Source organism: Ochotona curzoniae, unplaced genomic scaffold (assembly GCF_017591425.1).
Source record: "Ochotona curzoniae isolate NIBS_2020 unplaced genomic scaffold, NIBS_Ocur_1.0 contig_291, whole genome shotgun sequence".
Classification (NCBI taxonomy): domain Eukaryota; kingdom Metazoa; phylum Chordata; class Mammalia; order Lagomorpha; family Ochotonidae; genus Ochotona; species Ochotona curzoniae.
Genome location: NW_024465649.1, coordinates 11,886,780 through 11,908,274, shown reverse-complemented (window position 1 = coordinate 11,908,274; position 21,495 = coordinate 11,886,780). Strand labels below are relative to the sequence as shown.

General features: G+C 54.3%; 1 protein-coding gene across 1 annotated transcript; it reads right to left on the bottom strand.

The window, feature by feature from the left end:
- Positions 1 to 3,721: 3,721 nt before the first annotated feature.
- TTC22 (tetratricopeptide repeat domain 22) lies at positions 3,722 to 18,878 on the bottom strand. The gene is made up of 7 exons (XM_040978657.1): positions 18,277 to 18,878; positions 10,005 to 10,060; positions 9,706 to 9,821; positions 9,090 to 9,208; positions 8,278 to 8,439; positions 6,102 to 6,254; positions 3,722 to 5,302 (listed from the first exon to the last, which is right to left on the bottom strand). The coding sequence occupies exons 1-7, from the start codon at positions 18,841 to 18,843 to the stop codon at positions 4,766 to 4,768; spliced, it is 1,710 nt and encodes a 569-aa protein (XP_040834591.1). The 5' UTR covers positions 18,844 to 18,878; the 3' UTR covers positions 3,722 to 4,765.
- Between the last annotated feature and the right edge of the window lie 2,617 nt (positions 18,879 to 21,495).

Sequence of the window (21,495 nt, the reverse complement as noted above, 5' to 3'; positions counted from 1 at the left end):
ACTTAATCTGTTACCTGAGGCCGGTGACTTGTAAGGGACTTGAATAAATTTCTCACCATTCTGGAAATTCAAGATCAAGGCATGACACATAGCAAGTTTCAAGAAACATTCTGCTGCATCTTCACAGAGTAGAGGGGGTTGTGGGGGCAGATGCTGCATCCTCCAAAGCAAAGTGCCCTCTCTGAGGTCTCTTGGCAAGGTGCTCACAGAGCAGGAGGCCAGAGGACCCCCTACACTCCATGACTGAATCACTTCATGGAGGGCTTTAAAAACCTCCCCTCAGATTTGAATGTTGCAAGGACAGAGTCAAGGTAACCCTTATAAAAGGCTGTCTCTGGGTGAATGCTCCTTTACAATCAAGGCTCCTTTCAATCAAGGGTTCAAGGGCAAGCGGTTTCCTTGAAGCACTAGAAGGAGTGCAACGAGGAGAGGAAGGCAGGGAACTCTACCAGTGTGATTGTGCACAAGTGAATGCTCTGGGCGGTGGGCCTCCATCCCACTGGTGGCATCCCAGATCAGGTGTGGGTGTGCTGCAGTCTTGTCCTAACACCAGGGCTTCGAAGGCTGAGGTCTTCTTCCCCCAGTTTCCATTCACTTTTGGTGGAGGGCTGCTCCCCGGAGCAACTTGGACCGAGAGAGAAGGCCATCAGGTAGAGAAGGGGCAGAAGCTGGCAGTAAAAAGGGCCTGGGTGAACACCTTGAAGATCAAGAGCAGCCAGGGTGGGAAAGTGGGGATAGGAGTAGGGGATACGAGTGGGGCCTTAGCTAATTAATCTTGGAAGATAAACCAACCACTGTGTTGTTCATGGTACTGCTTTTCAATTCAGGTCTTTTATGACTAAACATAATCCTACCTGGGACAGATACTAATAGCTGTGCCAGCAGACAGGCAGAGAGCATTTTCTTTCCTTTTGACCTGTTGAAAATTTTCCTGGGTAGGGCTCTGACTGGCCCAACTTTGGTCGGGGGGCGGGACTTTATGATGGACAGTCTTCACCACCACCCAAGGAAGTGGAGAGCTATTTGTAGCAGGGAAGGAGGTTACAAAATGTCATATTGAATTTCCACAGTAGTAGTGCTTTTGTTTATTTTGTTGCAAGTGAAAAAAAAAAACTCACAGAAGAGCTGCAGCTTAATGAGACAATTTAAATGGTCAAATAGAACAAGCTCCACTCCTGAGCTACTGACTGGAAGCACAAGCTCGAAAAAGCCAACCACATGTTACTGTTCAGTTTCCAGAGCCCTAGAAGAGAAAGTAGTCTTAGTTCATTCCTTCTGCCTTCAGGGTAGTGTAAAGGGACCTCAGGAAAGTTACTTGTCGTCCCTGAGTCCCAGTTCCCTCATCTGTAAAGTGGGACTGGAGTGGATGCACAGCTCCTGGGCTTGTGAGGAGTTGAGGTAAGGCATGAGAAATGGCATGCACCAGGGTTGGCTAGGGCAAGAGCAAGTTCTCAGTCATTAGTGACGATGATCGCCTTCTGGGAACCTTCACAGCTCAGGCACATCGTCCTGTGGCCACCTGGCAGTCAGCTGGAGCTCTCCTGATCACTGCTGCTGCACTGGGGACACCCCTCCACCTTCCCTTCCTCTAACTACCAGAATGCTGCTAGGCCTCCCAGATCTGGGAGGAAGGAAAGGCGTTCAAGCAGATAGAGGAGCAAGAGATTAAAAAGTGAGGGCAGGGGCAGGCCAGGTGTGCAGCCTGCGGCAGCTGTATATAAAAAGGTGCGGGGGTGGCCAAAAGAAGACCCTGTGTCTCTGTCTCCCTCGGTGAGCCCCAGATAGCAGCCCCACAGAACTGGGGGTGGGAGGCTTCTGGCTGCAGGCGTGTGCAGTACCCAAGATCTCTTTCCAGCTGCTCATTTTACTGCTGAGTCAGAAAGGGCTGAGTGTCATTAGCCACCTTCTTCCTCCAACAAGGGAAAAGGCAAAATGTGTGGAAAGGAGATATTTCACTTTATTGCCCCCAACCACCATTATATGGGGGCTCCCTGGGGGCCTGATGGTGGGGAAGGAGGAATCATGTGCTGCTGGCATCTGACCTGTGCAGCCTGGAAGCCAGCTCACACAACTGCAGCAGGTGCCCTTACAGAAAGAATATGGCCAACATACTGTTTTCAAGTCATTCTGTTTATTAGGGTCTGTTCTGGGTGAGCCCAGAAGGTGAAATTGGGGGCAGAAATTATAGGAAAGAAAGTTTCAACTCAATAGGAACACAAATTCAGAAGACAGATACCTGGCTGGAAGATGGATTGATTCCCACACGAGGTAGAGATCTGTACGCCAGGGGCCTGTAAGTGCTTAAACCCTCTTTCCAGAGCTTTGGTTGTAGAATGGGGTCTCCCTCTAGATGGGGAGGCTGGAAAAGACAATGACTGAGATTTTGTGAGTCTTGCCCTCTGTGCCACCGTTAACATGCCTTGCTCACATTGGCCCAGCAGCTTTCAGCTGCCTGGTGACGGCCACAGAGAGAGGAGTGGCCTGGAAGGATAAGGCAAGACTTAACTTCTTGGTTGGAATTATGGGCTCATTAAGGCTGCCACTCTGCCAGGCCCACCCTCTCAGCCCACGAAGTCCTGTTGCTTCAGGTGTGTGGCAGCTGTGCTGGCATCTGCCTAGTGGTCCAAGTGTCCTGCATCAGAAAGATCATCCACTCAGAGGCTTCCCTCTAGCATGGAGGCCTCCCTCACAGTCCTGGATGACTGCCTGCACAGGCCTGCTGAAATAGGATAGCCAAGTCCCGTGCCCCAGGCGAGCCAGGCCTTCCTTTTCAGGGGGCTGACAAACACCACCCTGAAAGACCCGAAAGGTGAGTGATGGGATGATGTGACAACTGCTCCGATAGGAGGCGCTTGGAGCTGAGCACTTGGGGGATGGAAATGGCAGGAACAGGTGCAATGGCGGAAAGTGCCGGAGCAGAGAGAATGGGAGTGAAGTGACAGGGAGCAGCAGTGACAGGGAGCGGCAGTCCTCTCTGTACATGGGGAGCAGGACGCACCTCTGGCAGGGAGGGACAGCTGCATAGGGGACAGATCGAGGTTGTTCTGGCTCAAACCCTGGGCTGAGTGTCTCTTGGGCAAGAAAGGAAGATGGCTGTGCTTACTGACTGGGGCAGGGAGAGAGTGAAACAAGGTTGCATGTGGGAGGTACCCAGCACCAAAGAGGGGCTGGGAAAAGGGGCTTCTTGCATCCTCTTGGCTTTTCATTCACCCATAGACATCTCTGAAAGAAGCTATCACAGCTTGTTCCCCATTTCTATGATCAGTGTGAAGGAGGGCATTCAAAAGGAAGTTTACTGACAGGAGGGGGAGGCAGTGCAGGGAGAAATGCTTGACCTTGGGGACAGGAAAGGAAAGGGGGGAAACAGGGAAGAGGCAAACTTCACCAACCACTAGATTTTGCCAGAAAACTGCCTTGAGTTCAGTTTTATTCTATTTCAGCAAGGAGGAAAATTCACAAGTCACTAGTTGAGAAGGAATGGCGTGAGGTGGGAAGAAGTAGACATGCTGTGTGTGCTGCCTGCTGGTCCTTGCTGCAGGATGGAGGGAACTTCACCATCCAGAGTGGCGATCCAACCTCAGCCAGGAGGTGGAATTCAGGGGTCTCAGGTGGGCCATGGTGTCTGCCATGTCACCACTGTAGTGTTGTCTCGGTGGCTATCATGTTACAGCCCACGTGACAAAGGATACACAACACTTCATGCTTTACTGCCGGCCAGTTTATTGGTATTTTGCCAAACCTGAAAAAAATGCTGTGATAAGTTTGCAGTATGTGGTGGAAGAGCTGGGAAGTGCAGCTTCGGACAAGCCACTTTCCATCCATGATTCTGGAAGAAGCTGGAGGATGGGAGTTCCAAGGCACGTACTTCAGTCTGTCCCCCATCCATCAACAGACATGTGAGATCATGGCTGCCCTGCCCCGACCGAGGCTGAAGACCAGGTCAATGAGCAAAGCCTAGAGCATAGCTCTTCAGAAAAAGGGAAAGTTGCCAAAGACATTTAAGGCATCAGGGTCCTGGTGTTGCCATTATATACAACCTGGACTCCAGCAAGACCTTCATCTGGAATTTTGGTTTCAATTAGCTCTGGCATGTGGCCTCGGTGGCAAACAGAGTCCACATCCTCGACAAAATTTTGCATCTCAGTTCTCTGTACTTTCTTTATTCTCATGCAGAAGCTCCAAGCATAGGAGCAGGTGTCACTTCCTAGTGGGAAGTCAGCATTTGTTCACAGACTCCATTTCAGAGAGTCAGACTACAAGGCTCGAGTTGGAGGGCTGCTGGAAAACTGATAAGGAGGCAGGGAGGAGCCTTGGGCAGGCAGGCTAAGGCAGGGCCTGCGCCTCGATGGGCATTGCTCCCTGTGCCAGCTGCCCTCTCTGCCTGCACTGCAGGATGTGGAACCATTCACCAACTTAAAGGGGTTTTCCTACAAGGACAGAGAGGGCTTTTGGCAGATCCACCGATGGGTCCTGGGCCTGGGGAGGGGACTATCACTACCACGGAGGTAAACATTTTCTTTGGCTCAGGAGACAGCTATCTTGATTTCTTTGCAGATCCTGCCCTCGGGTTGGTAGAGTGTGTTCTCACCTTCCTAGGCTCTTAGGAATCGGGTCCTGGAAACCGCTGTGCTGGAACAACGCCCTCACGCACCGTGTGAATCTGATTAGCCCTGCTCACTCAGACACCGACCCATGGCAAGACAGGGCCCTTAGCGAGCGCCTAGACGTGTTTCAATCATCCGTGGACGGGGTGGGGTCCGCCAACTCACCACGAACACGACCGGCGGCCCCGTGGAGCCCCAGCAGCATCCCCCTCGTGCTCCATGGTCTCAAAGAGCAGCCGCACCAGCGCCAGCCTTCCCTGTGCCACCAAGGCCCGGGCCAGCCCCAGAACCTCGTAGGTGTGGCCTCGCCAGACGCGCTGCAGCTCTTGGCGCAGGTGCGCCGCGGGGTACTTGTCCTGGGCCTGGCGCAGCCAGACATCCACCTCCTGGCCCAGCTCGGCGTCGCTCAGCTGAGCCTGACTCCACTGCGCCAGTAGCACCTCGAGCAGGCAGCCGAAGCCCTCGGTGTGGCAGGAGCCCGTGTCGTCCAGTTCCACCGCACGCTTGAAGCAGGAGGCTGCGTTGGCCTCCTCGCCCTTGATACGCAGGCACTTGCCCCGCAGCAGCTGCAGCTCAGGCAGCAAGGCACCCAGCTCCGACTCGCCGGCCTTGGCCAAGAAAACCAGCGCCTGGTTCAGTGCCGCCTCGTCCACCGCTAGCAGTTCCTGCATGGCATCCACGCCCATGTAGTAGTAGACCTGCAGCAGGAGCGGTGGGCTGAGTTGGCCCCTGTACAATCCCCGGAGCTCATGGCCCTCCCTCCGCCCCGCTCCCTTTCACAGTGAATTTTGTTCTTGGACGATGGAGACCCCTGGATTCCAGGGTCAGCCTCTCCGTTCTCAGCCATATATAACCTTGAGTCCCTCTGTCGATCTTACTTTTCTCAGGTGTAAAATTAGAATATTGTTGAGCCCTGGTCCCCCATCACTGTGGTGCAGCAAGCCCCACCTTTATCTGTAGCACCGGCATCCCATGGGCATGCCAGTTTGAATCCTGGCTGCTCTACTTCCAATCCCACTCCCTACTAGTGGCTTGGGAAAGCAGTGACGGATGGCCTGAGTGCTTGGGCCCCTGCACTTGTGTGGAAGACCCAAAGGAAGCTCCTGTCTCCTGGTTTGGGATCAACCCAGCTCCAGCCATTGTGGCCATTTTGGGGGAGGTGAACCAACAGATCAAACAGTTTCCTCTCCTTTGTTCTCTGTAATTATCTTTCCAATTTAAAAAAAAAAATTAAGAAAAATTAGGATATTGTCACTTCTAAGTACTTATTCCTGAGCTCAGAAGGCACTAATGGAGTAATAATAATGATGATGATGGTGATGAAGGGTTATACTGAGTGTTTAGGATGAGCCAAGCCCTGTTGTAAATCCATTCCTATTTAGTCCTTCTCTTGGCTGGAGGGGTGAGGACTGTTCCCCGTGCACAGGGCCCAGGCTCAGCCTGGCAGGAGTAAGGTTTTATCAAGCTGTGAGTGCCTCAAGTCAGAGGCTGCCTTACCTGGCCAATGTCCACATAGGTCTTGAGGCCTGGGCATACCTTGACCACTTCCTCCAGGTCAGCCTTGGCGCAGGCCAGGTGGTTCCTGTCGGGCATGCCCCCGAGTCCCGCCTTGGCCCGCTCCAGGTCATGCAGGTAGGCCCTGAGGTGGATCTGCAGGCAGGATAAGCTCAGGGGAGGGGTGCCAAGCCGGGGCCTCCGCCAGGCTTCCCCTTATTCCCCGGCATTGTCTCAGATCAACAAGGGAGGTTCTGCAGCCAGAGGAAGTCCCTTAAGGTGACAGCTAAGAGGCTAACGTCCTGGTGTGTGTCCCTCCCTCTCTCTGGCCTTGTGTCCCTGTGTGCACACTGAGGGGACCAGGGATGAAATAGGAGCCCCTGCGTCATTTGCTCATTCATTTGATAAAGACTGAGTTTTGAATGTACCCCGCCACTGTGGGCCACATGATCTTGAACACATAGCAACCTCTGGGAACTTCTTTTTCTTTAAAACAAAACCAAACAAACAAAAAAATCAGCTGTTAGCATCTTCCTTGAAGGCATGCCCATGATGATGGGGTGCCTGACAGGTGCTTGGTTCCTTCACTCACAAGCATTTCCCCTAGAGGTGCTGTGTGCCTCTGCTGTTTGGGCTGAGAATACAAAAGAGAGCCAAGTGCCAGAGTCCCCTACCTTGGAAGAGTTTCTGTTTGTAGTTGGGGAGAGAGACGATGAGCAGGGTGAATGAGTAAAGAGCATGTGAGGGAGACATTAGCGCCAAGAAGAGAGTGAGCCACGTGAGGAAGAAATAAGAAGTAGGTGAGGGGTTAACACTTGCAGTGAGACATTTTTTAACAAGAGCTGCAAGGTAGGGGAGCCAGGCAGATGCTGAGTGAAGGGCAATGGTTCCAGACCAAGGCCCACCCAGGCCACCAGAAGGCTGGTGTGCGGTGTGAGTGGAGCAGGAACTGGAAGCAGGGGGCCGAGAGATTGTGGGATTCCACCCTGCCTTCAGGGGTCACTGCAAGGATTGAGGTTTCTACCTACTAGATCCCTAGGGGTCTCTTCCCTTTTTGGGCCTGCTCTCCTGGCATTTTGAGGCAACGATGGAGTAAAGAGAGTTATTGTTGGGGTCCCAGCTGCCCGGAAGCAGGAGGAGCCTTAGGGAGGGCCACCACTTCCTAGTACCCCTCAACAGCATAGCACATGTCCAGCCTCGCTCATGGGATCCCCATGAGGATGAAATCCAACCACAAACCTGAGAGTGCCCCTAGAAATGTGTTGTGACTTACTATTACGATGAATGCCATTGCTACTGATATTAATAATAACCCCATCAACAGGGGAGGATTCTCCTGCTGGGTACATGCTGGCTAAATCATTACACAGTGGAGACCAAGACCAGGAACAGATCTGCTGCTTGGTGGTGTCAAACATAGTGGAGAGTAGGGTGCAGATGGGTGGAGGGCAATGGGCTGAATAGCTGGGACCAGAGCAGACTCTGAGCTCCAGCTCTGTGTCCCCATGCAGGTGGGACTCTGTGGCAACTGCAGAGGGAAGATCTGGGATGGGGGCAGCGGGCACCTCAATGTAGAACTTGCAGAGCTGGATGACTGTAGTGGATGGCCTTGAGGGACAGTGATTCAAGTCACCAGCAGAGCCTGACAAAACTGAATGTCATTCTGCTTGCGGCTGTGGAAGGGGCAGGCTGCTGTCTGTACCCAGGGTCTGTACCCAGAGTCTCAGGGTGTGCCGAAGGTCTCCTAGCTCATGGTAGCTAGGTGGAACTTGAGCCAAGGCTGCCTGTGAATTGCCTCAGATCTGCTCCACTGTGTACCAAGGATACCTCCCAGGTCCCAGGCCCCAGGCCCTGGGTATCAGCTGCTGCTGGCCCTGACATTAGATGGGGATGGAGACTTGCCATAGAACTCAGGGCAGAAGGAGGAGAGGCAAGATTTCTACCTGGGTCCATGGGATTGTGCTAGGGCTAATGTGGCAGGGTCGGCAGGCTCTCTGAACAGGTGCAGCAGGGAGCCTCAGAGTACTGGTAGTTGCCTCTATATGCTCTGGCACAACATGGCCATGAGCCTTGACAACTCCTAATGCGCAGACCTCTGGGTGTAGCAGTAGTTCTTAGCTTTGACTTTTGTCTCCTGAACCCCAATGGCAGGGTGGGGAGGGGTTATAAGGTGACCTACCTTGGCCCTTGTGCAGTATGCCTGCTGGTTGAGCTCTGGGTCTCGTAGCACATCCAGGGCCATGTTACAGGTGCCCATGGCCATATCAGGCTTTCCCAGGAAGTGGAAGATTTTGGCTAGGCGATTCAGTATAGGAGGCTGGTCTTTGGCAATCTCAATGGCCTAGGTGAGGGAAAAGCATGGGAACAAACCATGTGGTTGTGCACTGGAGCTAGCTAAAGGGTGTCACGTCACCTCAGTGCCCTCACCCCTCAGTAGCTACCCCAGCCCACCTGCCAGCTGGTCCAGTCACACCACAAGCATGACGCCCTGTCACTTAGCCTCCTGGAAGCCTTACTCACTCCCAAGTTCTCACCAGGTTTGGTAGTTGTGGCCAGCAAACTCTTCCAGAGCCCACATGAACCCCTCCTGTCCAGCGTGTGTGCCCCCATTTTACAGGAACAGGGGAGAGCGAATGACATCAGCTTCCCCCTACCCCACATTTACAAAATATGGGTTTTCCATTGGATGTGGCTGCTGCCTGTTTTCAGCAACTTGCATGGGACTGCCTCCCACCCCTTGGCCCTCAGGGGCAACTCCTGGTACAGGGAGTCATAGTGAACCAAGGCGGGTCTGCTTTGAGACTGGAGAACTGGGGCAGGGTTTAGGTCTAAGCAGGCAAAGATGAGTGCGATACAGCAGAGCTGTGTGGGATGGGACATGGGAGAGCTGAAGCAGCAGCAGGTGTTCTAGGAGAGGCTGGGGTTTGGCGTCCTCTCCACGCCCCCACCTACCCCCAGCAAATGCAGGGTGGGAGTGGTGGAAGTGCGCACCTTGCCGAAGCAGTCCAGCGGCTCCGTCCCTGAATACCCACAGTCGTGCACGCCCAAGGGCGTGGTGGAGAAGGTGTCCTTCCTCTCCAACAGCATCCCAAGGTAGCACCAGGCCAGAGCTGCAGGAGGGCGGAGAGGGACTCTAAGGAAGCAGCATGGTGGGGAGGTCAGAGGAGAGGGCCCCTGCCCCCCCTCAGGGAGGGGAGGGGCTGGCACTACTGGAAGAGTCAGCCCCCATGGAGACAAACGAGGGGCTAGTGGCCTGAAACCCTAGCGGACAATCCGGGGCAGAGGGACAGAGGAGGGCAGTGGGGACACAGGGCAGGCCTGACTTCTCCCACACAGCTGCTTGGGCTCATGCCGCCTTACACTGCGAAAAGGTGAGCCCTCCCCTGCCCTGTGAAGGGGTGAGCAGACACAGGGGGTGCACTCTACTACTCCAGGTTTAGAGATGCAGCCATGGGCAAACACTCAGCATGTGAGACAACAGGCAAGGGAGAGAGACAGGGACTGGGGAAAGGAGCCAGTGCCAGAGCTGGGGACAATCCCTGCGGCAGGCAGAGCGATCGGCCACGGGGCAGGGAGAGTAAGTAGAGGCCATGACAAGAACTCCTACCTCGGTGGTGGGGGTCCGAGGACTTGAGGACCTGCCGGAGCAGGGCCAGCGTGCGGTTGAAGGCTGGCAGCCTCCTCTGCTCCTCGCTGCCCAGCTCCAGGAAGATGCCATCCAGCCTGCAGCCACCAAAGAAACATGACTGTCAGCATCTGCTCCCGGCCCCCCTCTGGGGGTCTGGGGAAGCCCTGGTGTGGGATGGGCTGAGCTACCTCTGCCTCTCACTGCTACTGGGGTGCCGGACCACAACCCGCCCCCCCCACATCAGCCGAGGCTCCCTGTCCATCCCTTCTGAGCCTGACCTGATGAACAGTGTTGCCATGGTGAAGTACCAGCCTCTTTTCTCTTCCACCGGGACCTGGGGAAGCAGAGACTGGTTATGCTACTGTGCCAGAGTGCCCATGGTGCCGCATGCTTTCCCTGAACCCCAGAGCTCTCATCCCACACACTCTTGATTGCCTTGATTAAGTGACTGCACTGGGAGTACAGGGTGGAGAATAGAACAAGCTAGGTGCATGCCCCAGCGAGGTGCCCAGAATACAGCAGGTACAGAAGATACCTCCGTTCTGCTCTCTCCATGCTCTGCGTCCTCTGCCCGCCCCCTCCCCAACCCTGCCTTGTCCCTGTAAGGCCTGCCCTCCTCTGGCCACCTCCTCTGTCCCCCACTGCCCACTGCTTCTCCCCCTTAACTCCTTCCCTCAGCTGCCACCTGCCCAGGAAATCCTCTCAGGGCGTATTGAGTCCAGGTAAAGTAGGACCCCCTGCACTGCTTTCTCATTTCTATTCCTGCCAGGCTCACTGTGCATTTAGACTGACTTGGGCAGCAGATAAAATATTTATGCAGTTATTTATGGGAGTAGCTGCTCCTGCCTGAGGAAAGAATTTTAATGAAAACCAATCAAACCCCCCAGTGCACATCAGCAGACCTGCCTCGGGCCCCAGCCCTCCCTCCCTCTGTGATCACCTCCCGGTGCTCTCAATTCTGCCCTCACCAAGCCCTGCCATGTTCTCCTGCAGCTCTCAGTTCAGCCCTGCTTCTGAGCATTGAGCGTGTGAGGCAGTGGGCCACAGGCTGCGGAGATGGGTACTGAACCGCATCCGCAGCCTGACCCAAATAGATACCCAGGCTGGCAGTAACCCAGGCCTAAATGAAAGGACTTAGCTGTGGCCCCACTGTGGGCCAGGTCTCTGGCACCCAACACACTTGGGAGGGAGCTGTTAGCTCCATGTTACCAATAAGCACATTGAGACAGAGAGAGAGAGAATTGTTCAAGGTCACATAGCTTGAGATTGTCCAAACTGAGAATCAAACTCCCTACCCCATGCTGGATCACCAAGGCCAAGAGAGTGGCGTAGACACTGGGCAGCAGATGATGCCTCTCTCAGGCTGAGGATGGAGGTTTCGGGTGCTTGCTGGCATTCTGAGGTCCACGGCACTGTTATCTTGATGTTTCATTATCTGTGGCTGAGGACACTGAGGCCAAAGTGGTGAGGTGACTTACTCAAGGCCCCACACCACTTAAATCAGGACTTAAAATCCAGTGGTTTCACCACCACTCTGCTGCAGGTCCCTATTCTCAAGCTATTGTAGAACTTGCTTGTCGATTTACCTAAACTAGCAATACCACCACCTGGTGGCAATATGTGGGAGTTGTAAGGGCAACTCTTGAGCGCTAATGGGACTCCTCCTTTGACATCTTGTAGGTTTGCAGAGGGAACAAACAGGCCTCACTGTGCCTGGGCTGAAGTCCTGTCCCTGTAATGAAACTGCTCAATTCTGGCCCTAAAACAGGCGGTCTCTTTAATAAAAAAAAAAATTCTTTTGGTTGCAAGGAAAGCAGCTGCTGAAGCTGTTCCTAGGGGCAGCCTGGTGCGCCTCGGAGCCATAAATGAAATTCAACAGGCCTCTGACGGCCCTGCCCTTCCCAGAGAAGGCCAGGGGCTGTTCTCTTTCCTGGAGAAGGGAGTTGCAAGGAAAGCTCTTAGCCCAAGAGAAATTCAACTGCAGAATTTACAACTCCCAGCAGCCAGAGGTTGGCTACAGCCCAGGAGGAGCTCAGCTCAGAGCACCACGGCCGGATGCCGAAGATCTGCCCTGCCTGGGGTGGGCACCCCACTGTTGCCCCAGTTTAATCTTCACCACAGTGTGTGAGCTGGGGAGGCTGTGGTCTAGAAGACTGACTGCTGGGCCCACGCTGGCCCTCACTTGAGATCTGTAGGCCCTGGGGACTGAGAAGAGAGATGGAACTGAAGCAGGGGCTTCTCAGAATGGGGCCAGCTCCTCTGGGACCCTCACGAGGACACTGAAGCAGACAGCAGCCCTGACTCACTGCCTTCACCTCAGCATTTCAGCTCAGGTCTCTCTGATTTCAAGTTCTCATTCTGCCCACAACAACCAAGCACAGAGAGCATCCAGTATTTACTGAGGCCTCTGCCCACGTTCTGCCTACACCCCAGAGCAGCCTGCAAAGTGGGCATCATTCCTCACCAAGTGCAGATGGGAAAACCCAGACACGAAGATGTCCTTGGAGCCACAGGGCTGAGGTGCGAGCCCAGCATTAATAACAGCATATATTCTTGAGCACTTACTGTACATCATCATGGTATCTTATATGCATTAACCCGTCTGTCTCGCTCAAGAATTACCCATGAAGTAGCAGCTGCTATTGATCCAGTTTACGGATGAAGCAATTATAGCACAGAGTGGCTAAGCAAGGTGCCCAGAGTGACACAGCTGGCACGTGGCAGAAGCTGGAAGACAAGATCCCTACACTGAATTGCTGGAGACCAGTGTGTCTGCAAGAGGGGGCTCTCAGGCCAGCAGCACGAGCATCCCACGGTGGGGCTGGCTAGGAAGACAACTTCCTGACCTGTTGCATCTGGTCCAGCCTCCTGGAGTGTTCTAACCAAGGCCCTCTCTTGATGCTGAGGCTCAAGAGGCAGTCTACTAGGCATGGCATAATAGCCTAGTGGTTAAAGTCCTCATCTTGCGTGTGCTGGGAACCCCTATGAGTGTCAGTTCTAATCCAGGCTGCTCCACTTCCCTTCTTGCTCCCTGTTTGTAGTCTGGGAAAGCAGTAGAGTATGGCCCACAGCCTTAGGGACCCTGCATTCATTTGGAGACCAGGAAGAAGCTCCCGGTTCCTGGCTTCAGGTCGGCTCAGCTTCGGTTTTTGCGGCCACTTGGGGAGTGAATCAACAGATAGAAGATCTTTTTCTCTGTGTCTCCTTCTCTCTGTATATCTGCCTTTCCAATTAAAAAAAACATATATTTAAAGAGACAGGCAGGCTACCACACTCACTGTAGCACGCCGTTGAGTGGAGTGAAAACCAGGCTAGCAGGGGGATAAGAGGGCCCAGCACTGCCCTCTGCTGGGGAACCTGAAGGGCCAGGTTCCTACAGAAGGTGACAGAGTGGGCGATCTGGTGGAACCACACTGGAAAGGGGGCTTGGGTAGGGGAAGCCAGATAGAGAAGCCTTCTTCTCCCTGCCAGAAGTGGCCCTGGGGAAGACTGTGAGTCAGGGCTTGGCTGTTTGGAGACTTTTCAACAGAAACTTACTTTACTGGGCAGCCACTCACTGTGCTCTTTGCTGCTGAGCAGGCTGGACAGAGATCAGTAGGTCTGAAAGGGCAATATTTGCCTTGCTGTTTGACCTTTGTCCCTGGCCACAGCTGGACTCCACGTCAGGTTCCCCAAGGGCGCACTCACTTTCTTTCTGGCATATCATCAGTGCACCTTGACCCTGGCTTCTCAGTTCAGCCTTGGAAGCCAGAGAACCTCCTCCTTTCCCTCCTCTTCCTCTTGCTGGACCAGGAAACAGAAACTGAGAAAAAAACAGCCCCCAGCCCAGTCCCACAGCCCAGGGCAGAAACATCAAGATTCAAGTTCAGATCTGCCTCCCTGCAACGCCCCTGTTTTCTCCACCTCATGCCTTGGCCCCAGAAGGGCTGACTCTGCAGAAATGCAGGTCCAGCGGTAGCAGCCTTAGGGTTGCGTCCTGCCAGTGGGACCGGAATGTCCTCTATGCGCCCAGGAGAGGAGGGCCCCTGCGCTCCTACACACCCAGACCTGCCCATGCCCAGCCTGCTGCTAGGTTGGTCGGCTGGGGCCTTCTGCACTGTACACACAGCACAGCGCCCGGGTGTGCCATGTAAACCTAGGGCTACCACTCACTCCCCCGGGGTCCCAGAAAGGCCCCTTGCTCAGCTTCTGCATCTGGATACAGAGTATCCTGTGTGGCCAACCCATGTCACAGGTGTGCTGGTGCAGAGGGAAGGCACTGGAGGACTGGGTGCCACACCCTAGCAGTAAGTCTGGACTGGTGTCCACATGGAGTCTGAGCTTTCAACACAGACTGCAGGTTCCCAGGCTGCCTCCTTTGGGAGACATTCTTTACTCATTGTCCCTAGTGAAAGAGGGCTAGCCTGTTCTCCCCTTATGTCCTCCTGGAGTTGTCACACTGTGGCAGCTAGTCTGAAGACATCTCCTGCCACCTGCGGTGATGACAAGCATGGCTGTGTCTCCCCCACGACCCTGCTACCCTGCACCCTTAGTGTATAAGATCTCCCTTGAGTGACTGGGGGATGGGTGGCCAGATGCCACTCAAAGCGATTTTGGTTCCTGGATGCTGGGAGGAGAGGGGAGAGCTGGTGGCAGGGTAGCTTGGGAAGAGGAGCCAGAAGAAAATTCAGAAAGCACCTGTAAGACAAGAGAAGTGGCTCCAAGGCCATCAGAGGGCTGGAGCTGAGGTGGGAGCAGGCACTGTCAACATACTGCCTGGGACACCTACATCCCATATGGAAGTGCCTGGTTCAAGTCCCAGCCAACAGTGCTTCTGATCCAGCTTTCCGGGCATGGCTGTGCCCAAGAGGGTATGCCCAAGAGGATGGCCCAAGTACTCGGATCTCCGAGACAACATGGCAGACGCAGACTAAGTCTGTGGCTCCTGGTTTTGGCTGGCCCAGCCCTGGCTGCTGTGGGATTTGCTGAATGAATTAGCAGATAAAAGAGCTTTCTCTCTCTCTTTGTCTTTCTTTGCCTTTCAAGTATAATGAAAATAAATATTTTTACATAAAAAGCAAGAAAACAGACTACACTGCCCTTCCATCTATGTTTTAATTCCCCACAGACTTGAATCAGTTCCTGCCAGCCACTCTTGGCCATGTCATTGCCCCTCACTGAGCCTCAGTTTGCTCATCACAGGTCAGATCTGCTGATGTGAGGATGAAGTGAGAGCCTCCGTGAAGAGCCCCCAGCAGGCACAGAGCCTGGCTCATCATCCAGCCTTCCCCAGCTCCTCTCCTCACTGAGCCAAATCAAGCCACTCAACATCATAGAATTGTGTACATGGGTGTGTGTGTGTACACACCTTTGTACACAAAGGCAAGTATGTGTGTGTTGCTGATGTAGGGCACCTTCCCAGTGTTTCCTGCCAGGTCCCTTGTCCTCTGGGCAGGTGATGGATTGGAATTCCCACACCTGCCAACACCACCCCCACCCCTGCTGCTGAGACACCCAGTAAAACCCAGACAAGCAAGGTGCACCGCTCAGGCTGGGTGAGCCTCTGCCCTCTCTTAGCCTGGAACAACCTGCGTGCAGGGCAGATGCACAGCACCCAGCAGTGTGCCTGCGGCGTTTGAATAAAAATCAGTGCACTGGAGTTGGTGCCGTGGCTTAGGCTAAGCCTCTGCCTGTAATATGGGCATCCTCTATGGATGCTGGGTCGAGATCTGGATGCTCTACTTCTGATCCAATTCCCTGCTAACGTGCCTGGAAAGCAGTGGGATCCTCGCTCCGATCTCATAAGCAATGTCAACAGGTGGGGAGAGCTGCTCTTCTGACAGAGCCCATGGCTGGAGGAGGTGCTGGGTACTCTCTCTCCTTCCTGACCCCTGCCTCCTTTCCCCTTGGGACCCGCCATCTACTCACAACAGGTGTTTCTCCGTATGGGACCACCCAGATTCTTATGCATGTGTGTTTGCTTTCCTACCTTTTAAATAAAAACTTTCTCACTACATTCCTGTACTTGGAATGCTTCGCTGGCCCTGACTCTGCCTTCAGCCTCCTCAAGCCACCTGGCCTGGGACAACTCACACACCACCTTTCTCAGAGTTCCCCCTCTGCCTCTGATTTCCAGGAGCCACCTGGGAGGGGTGTCCCTTATTTCTGGCCAGCTCTTTGCGTATATGTATCACACCTCAGCTTCGCTGACCTCTCCAGTGGAGCACATTTGCCCAGCACTGATCAGCTCTGTACCCTTAGGGCACTTAACCTTGCTGTCCCTCTAGTTACAGCGACAGACTCCCTGGAGCCCCACTGAGGCCAGTGTTAGGCCCACAGTGTACTCCCCTGTCAGTCCCTGGGATCCTGTTTTTGCATCAGAAAATGCGACTTGTTAGTGCTGGCTGTCACAGGACACATGCTGGGGAGACGTGCTGTGCCCTCGGCCAGCTATGTGCTCATCTCTGATGTACCCCTCTGGCTTTTGCTGGCAGAGGGAGGTCACAGGCAAGATGGGCTAAGAAGATGTTTGCTTCTTTGTTCATGAGCTTCTTAAACACCTGGTCTGGCATACAGTAAGTATCCAATACTTGTTAAGATGGTTCCCCTTTCGAGTCTAGTGCAACGGCTCAGTAACTAAATCCTTGCCTTGCCTGTGACAGGATCCCTTATGGGCACGAGTTCATGCCTAGGCTGCTCCACTTCCCATCCAGCTCCCTGTTCTGGGAAAACAGTGGAGGATGGCCCAAGCCTTGGGACCCTGCACCCATGTGGGAGACTCAAAGAAGCTCCTGGTTCCTAGTTCAGGATCGGCTCAGCTCTGGCTGTTGTAGCCATCTGGGAAGTAAACAAGCAGATTGAAAATCTTTTTCTGGGCCCGGCGCGGTGGCGCAAGTGGTTAAAGGTCCTTGCCTTGCACGCCCGGGATCCCATATGGGCGCCGGTTCTAATCCTGGAGGCCCCGCTTCCCTTCCAGCTCCCTGCCTGTGGCCTGGGAAGGCAGTCGAGGACAGCCCAAAGCTTTGGGAACCTGCACCCGCGTGGGAGACCCAGAAGAGGCTCCTGGCTTCGGATCGGCATGGTATCGGCCCGTTGCGCTCACTTGGGGAGTGAATCATCGGACGGAAGATCTTCCTCTCTGTCTCTCCTCTCTGTATATCCGCCTTTCCAATGAAAAAATAATAAAAATAAATCTTTAAAAAAAAAAAAGAAAATCTTTTTCTTTCTGTTTTTTTCTGTGTGTAAATCTGCCTTTCCAAAAAATTAAATAAACATTAAAAAAAATAAAAAGATGTCTCCCTTCCTAGTGATAGGCACTGTGTACAAGGGTTTACTGTTAGTGACAGTCCCAGACTGATATACTATGGTGCCTCATCAGTGTGAGCTCAAGTCTGCCTTGCTAGACCATCACTGAGGCCAGGGTGCCTCTCTGTACTACAGGAGCCTTTTCTGTAATTTCGGATAATGCCAACTGTCCATCAGTCAGAGTCTTGGGGGGGGTAACCTCCAAGATGGTCCCCAGGTGACCTTCCCATGCTATGTATGACCTTGTCTCATTCCCTCCCTTCAGGTGTGAGGTGGGCCTGACAGCTTGGTCCTAAGGAACAGAACCTAGCTGCAGCGATGCGTCATCCTGGGGGTGAGGGAACCAAGCTCCACTGGCAGCCAGCAGATTGGCTGGAAAGCAGAAGCTGCCCTGTCCCGCAAGCCTTCAGATAAGCACCCAGCTCACAGGCTCTGAGCTCAGCTGTGCCAAGATCCTTGACCATAAAACACACTCAGTGAGATATGCCTACTACTTCAACGCACCGGGTTTTGTTCTGCAGCAACTGATGACGAATGTATCAAGAATTTATCTAAGTAGTGCCAGTCCCCAGGCTGCACATAGATCCACCCAGTCACTGACTGCCACCGTGTACCAGGCCCCATGCCAGGCATCAGGCTCATGGTGGTACCCAGGCAGACACTGTCCCACTCCCTAACACTTAAGGATGAGGATGAAAGAGCCTTGTAAGTGGACAGCAGGAACCCAGAGTGGGTGTCAGATCTACCTGCAGGAGGGGTACATCGGAGTCAAACCTGGGGCTGCAAAGAACCTTCCCGGAACAGGGTGAGCTCAGGGCACACTAAGAAGCAGCTGAGAGAGAGGCCAGGGGAGCTCTAAGGAGTCCTGGCCCATGGGGAACAAAGCAAGGAGAATGTGGCAGCAGTTGGGGCTGGAAGGACAGTACACAGAGTGACCAGGGTGTCCTGGGTGCACCTGCCAGGCGGTGAGGAGTTCCTGAGGGCTGTGGCCAGCAGGATAGAACACCACGACTGGGCAGCAGAGGGGAGGATGAGGCAGAGGGTCAAGCTGCAGGGCAGGCACTCAGGGAGGATGGCAGCCAACTGCATCTGAGCAGCAGGTGGCTGGAGAAATAGACTTTATAGATAGGAGGGCCAGGATGCATGGGGATGGGAGAGGAGTGCGGGGGGTGGGGTGGGGAATGTTGCCCAGGTGCCTCTGCAGAAGGAAGGGATTCCACAAGCTCACGCCCCTCCCAGTCTGAGGTGGATGCGGTGGTCACCCACCTGTGGCCCGTAGCCCAGCGCCTTGTCGTAAAGTGCGATACCAGCTGCCAGCACCCGTGCGCGCTCCTCTGGGCTGGCGCAACCCACGTCGAAGCCATGCGCATATCCCTGCTCAGCCAGACAGCGCGCCGCACGGAGCTGCGTGTCCCCGGTGGCCTCGGGGTCTTCCGCCAGACCCATGAGGCCAGCCAATCGTGTAGCACAAGCCTCTTCTTCTTCCTCCTGGCCCAGCTGCCCGTACACGTGTGCCAGATTGGCCCAGGCGTTGAGGTTGCCCGGGTCCTCGCGAGCCACCTCGAGGAAGCTCTCTCGGGCCTCGTCCAGCTCCTCCAGGTAGAAGGCGAAAGCGCCCAGCAGGTGCCGCACTGCCGACCGCTGGGAGGCAGGCGTCAGCTTCAGCTCCTGCCGCAGGCCCTCCCGCTGCAGCTTCAGGTCCCGGGCGCGCAGCGGCTCTGGCGAGCGCGGCTCGAAGTTCAACTGCATCTCCAGATGGAAGTGGCCCGGAAGGTAGTCCAGGTCGTCGATGAGAGCGTCCAGATCGTCAGCCACGGCCTCCGGCTCCGCCATGACGATCCCTCTGCCTCCTGGCCTCGCACCGGGCAGAGGACCAGTTGTCCCGCGAGCGAGGAGGGCGCGCAGAGGCCGAGGGAGCGGCCGCTTCCCAGTGCCAGGCGCCTCCTGCCCATGGGTGGGTCCGCGTGTCAGCCAGGGAGCGCTCTGTGGGTGTTTCCGCTTTCCCTGCTCAGCGGCTGTTAGGCGTCGACGTTGCACAACCAGGTGTGCCAGAAAAACAGGTGCAAGCGCACAAACCCTGGGGCGAGACGAAAAAGAAACTGAGGCTCACTGGAACTTGCCCGGGTCACGGGACTGCGGCTCGCCCAAGGAGCCCAGTTTGCTGCAGAGTAGCCGGCCCTTCTTTCCCCGGTGCGGCCCCATTCTCCCTCTGGGAGCTCTGTCAAGCCTGGCCTTCTTAGCTACCCACACTGCCTTCAGTGTGCTGTACCATCGTCGCCACAGGACCCAAGTGTCCACGTTTACTATTGTTACATCTGGTCCTTACTTAACAGGCTGTCCACTTGCGGTCTCTCTGCACACTTTTTGCTAAGCTGGGGGAAAGACCCTGGGCTCTGTGTTTGGCTTCTTCAATCTTTATAATTTGTGATTCCTACCTGGGGGAGGGGAGGCAGCGTTGTGGTGAAGAGGCTTAAGCCTTCATCTATTAAGCCTTCATCCCATGATAGTACCTGTGTGAGTCATGGATGCTTCATTTCCGATCCAGCTCCCTATTAGTGTACCTTGGAACTCAGGAGAGGATGGCCCAAGGACCCCTGCACCCACATGGGAGACCTGGATGGAATTCCTGGCTGGTGGCCTTGTTGTGATCATCTGGGGAGTAAACCAGGAAATAGAAGATTTCTAACTCTGCCTTTCAAATAAATACATTTAAAAAAAAAGCTCTGTTGTACAAGGTCCAGTATCTCCCCCAAGCCCAGGGGTGGCTGCTCTGGGAGCACACTCTCTCCCTTCCCCTCAATTCCACCCTAGCCTGCATTCATGCATCTGTGGTCCCCTAACCTCTGGTGAGAGCTGGGTGTCAGAAAGCCCTTGCTGCAGGGGTTGTCAGTCCTCTGATGATGTTTGGGTTTTGTGGCAGCTTCCGAATTGCAAGTCCCTCCTTATTCCACATAGAGCTGGGCTGCTGCCACCCTTGATGCTTCTTGAAAATTTGTATCAGCGGGGACAAGTGTGTGACACCAGAAAGACTCTGGTTTGGAGAACTTGGGTCAGAGTCCTGGCCCAAGTTCCAGCCTCCTGACTTTTAAAAAACAAAACAGGGCCCAGCACGATGGCACAGTGGATAAGGTCCTCGCCTTACACACCCGGGATCCCATATGGGTACCGGTTCTAATCCCGGCGGCCCCGCTTCCCATCCAGCTCCCTGTCTGTGGCTCGGGAAAGCAGTCAAGGACAGCCCAAAGCTTTCAGACCCTGCACCCGCGTGGGAGGCCTGGAAGAGGCTCCTGGCTTCGGATTGGCTCAGCTCCAGCCGTTGCGGCCACTTGGGGTGTGAATCATTGGACGGAAGATCTTCCTCTCTGTCTCTCCTCTCTGTATATCTGCCTTTCCAATAAAAATAAAATCTTTAAAAAAACAAAAAAACAAAACAAAACAGGGCCTGGCACGGTAGCCTAGCAGCTAAAGTCCTTGCCTAGAACATGCCATGGATCCCATATGGGCGCAGGTTCTAATCCTGACGGTGCCACTTCCCATCCAGCTCCCTGCTTGTGGCCTGGGAAAGCAGTCAAGGACGGCCCCAAAGCCTTGGGACCCTGTACCTAGGAGACCTTTAGGAAGTTCCTGGCTCCTGCCTTTAGATCAGCGCAGTACTGGCCATTGTGGTCACTTGGGGAGTGAATCGTTGGACGGAAGATCTTCCTCTCTGTTTCTCCTCCTCTTGTATATCTGACTTTGCAATAAAAATAAATAAATCTTTAAAAACCAAACAAAACAAAAACTATAGTAGATATTGGCATTTGTGTGGGTTGGGTCTGGAGTGGGTCAGGTCTGGGGGTAGGTTGGGTTGGGCTCAGTTCACAGCACATGCTGGGCATGAACAAGGGCCAGGATGGGGCACAGGTCAGGTGAACTGGACTGCAGCACCCACAAGGTCACATGAGGGCTTGGCTGAGCCAGCTTGTAGCACCTGCTGGTAAATGCTCATACTGAGTCACAGCACCTGCTAGCACATGTAAGACCTAGGGCTGGAAGCAGGCCTGGTAGAGGAACTTTGGAGATTCTTTTGCTGGGCCACTGGTTCCACTGGTGTGTGTGGAAGCTGCCATGCACAAGAGAAAGAATGGGTGGGGCAACCAGGCTAGACTGTAGCCCCAGCTAGCAAGTGCCAGGACTGGGTACAAGTCATGTCAGGCTAGACTATGGTACCCCTTACCAGGCATAAGATCCAGGCCTGGAAATGGGCCTGCACACTTCCACACTACGGGAACTGTGGGCACTCCCCTGCTGGGCTACAACTTCTGCTCATGAGAATGAGAGCCAGGGTTGGATGTGGGCTTGGCTGGTCAAGCCTGTAGCACCTGTCAGCATATATGTGGATCAGATCTGGGGGCTGGGCAGAATGAGCTAAGCTGTATGAGTGTTCATGAGAGCCAGATGAGATGCAGGACAGATTGGGCTAGGTCACATCACATACTAGCATAT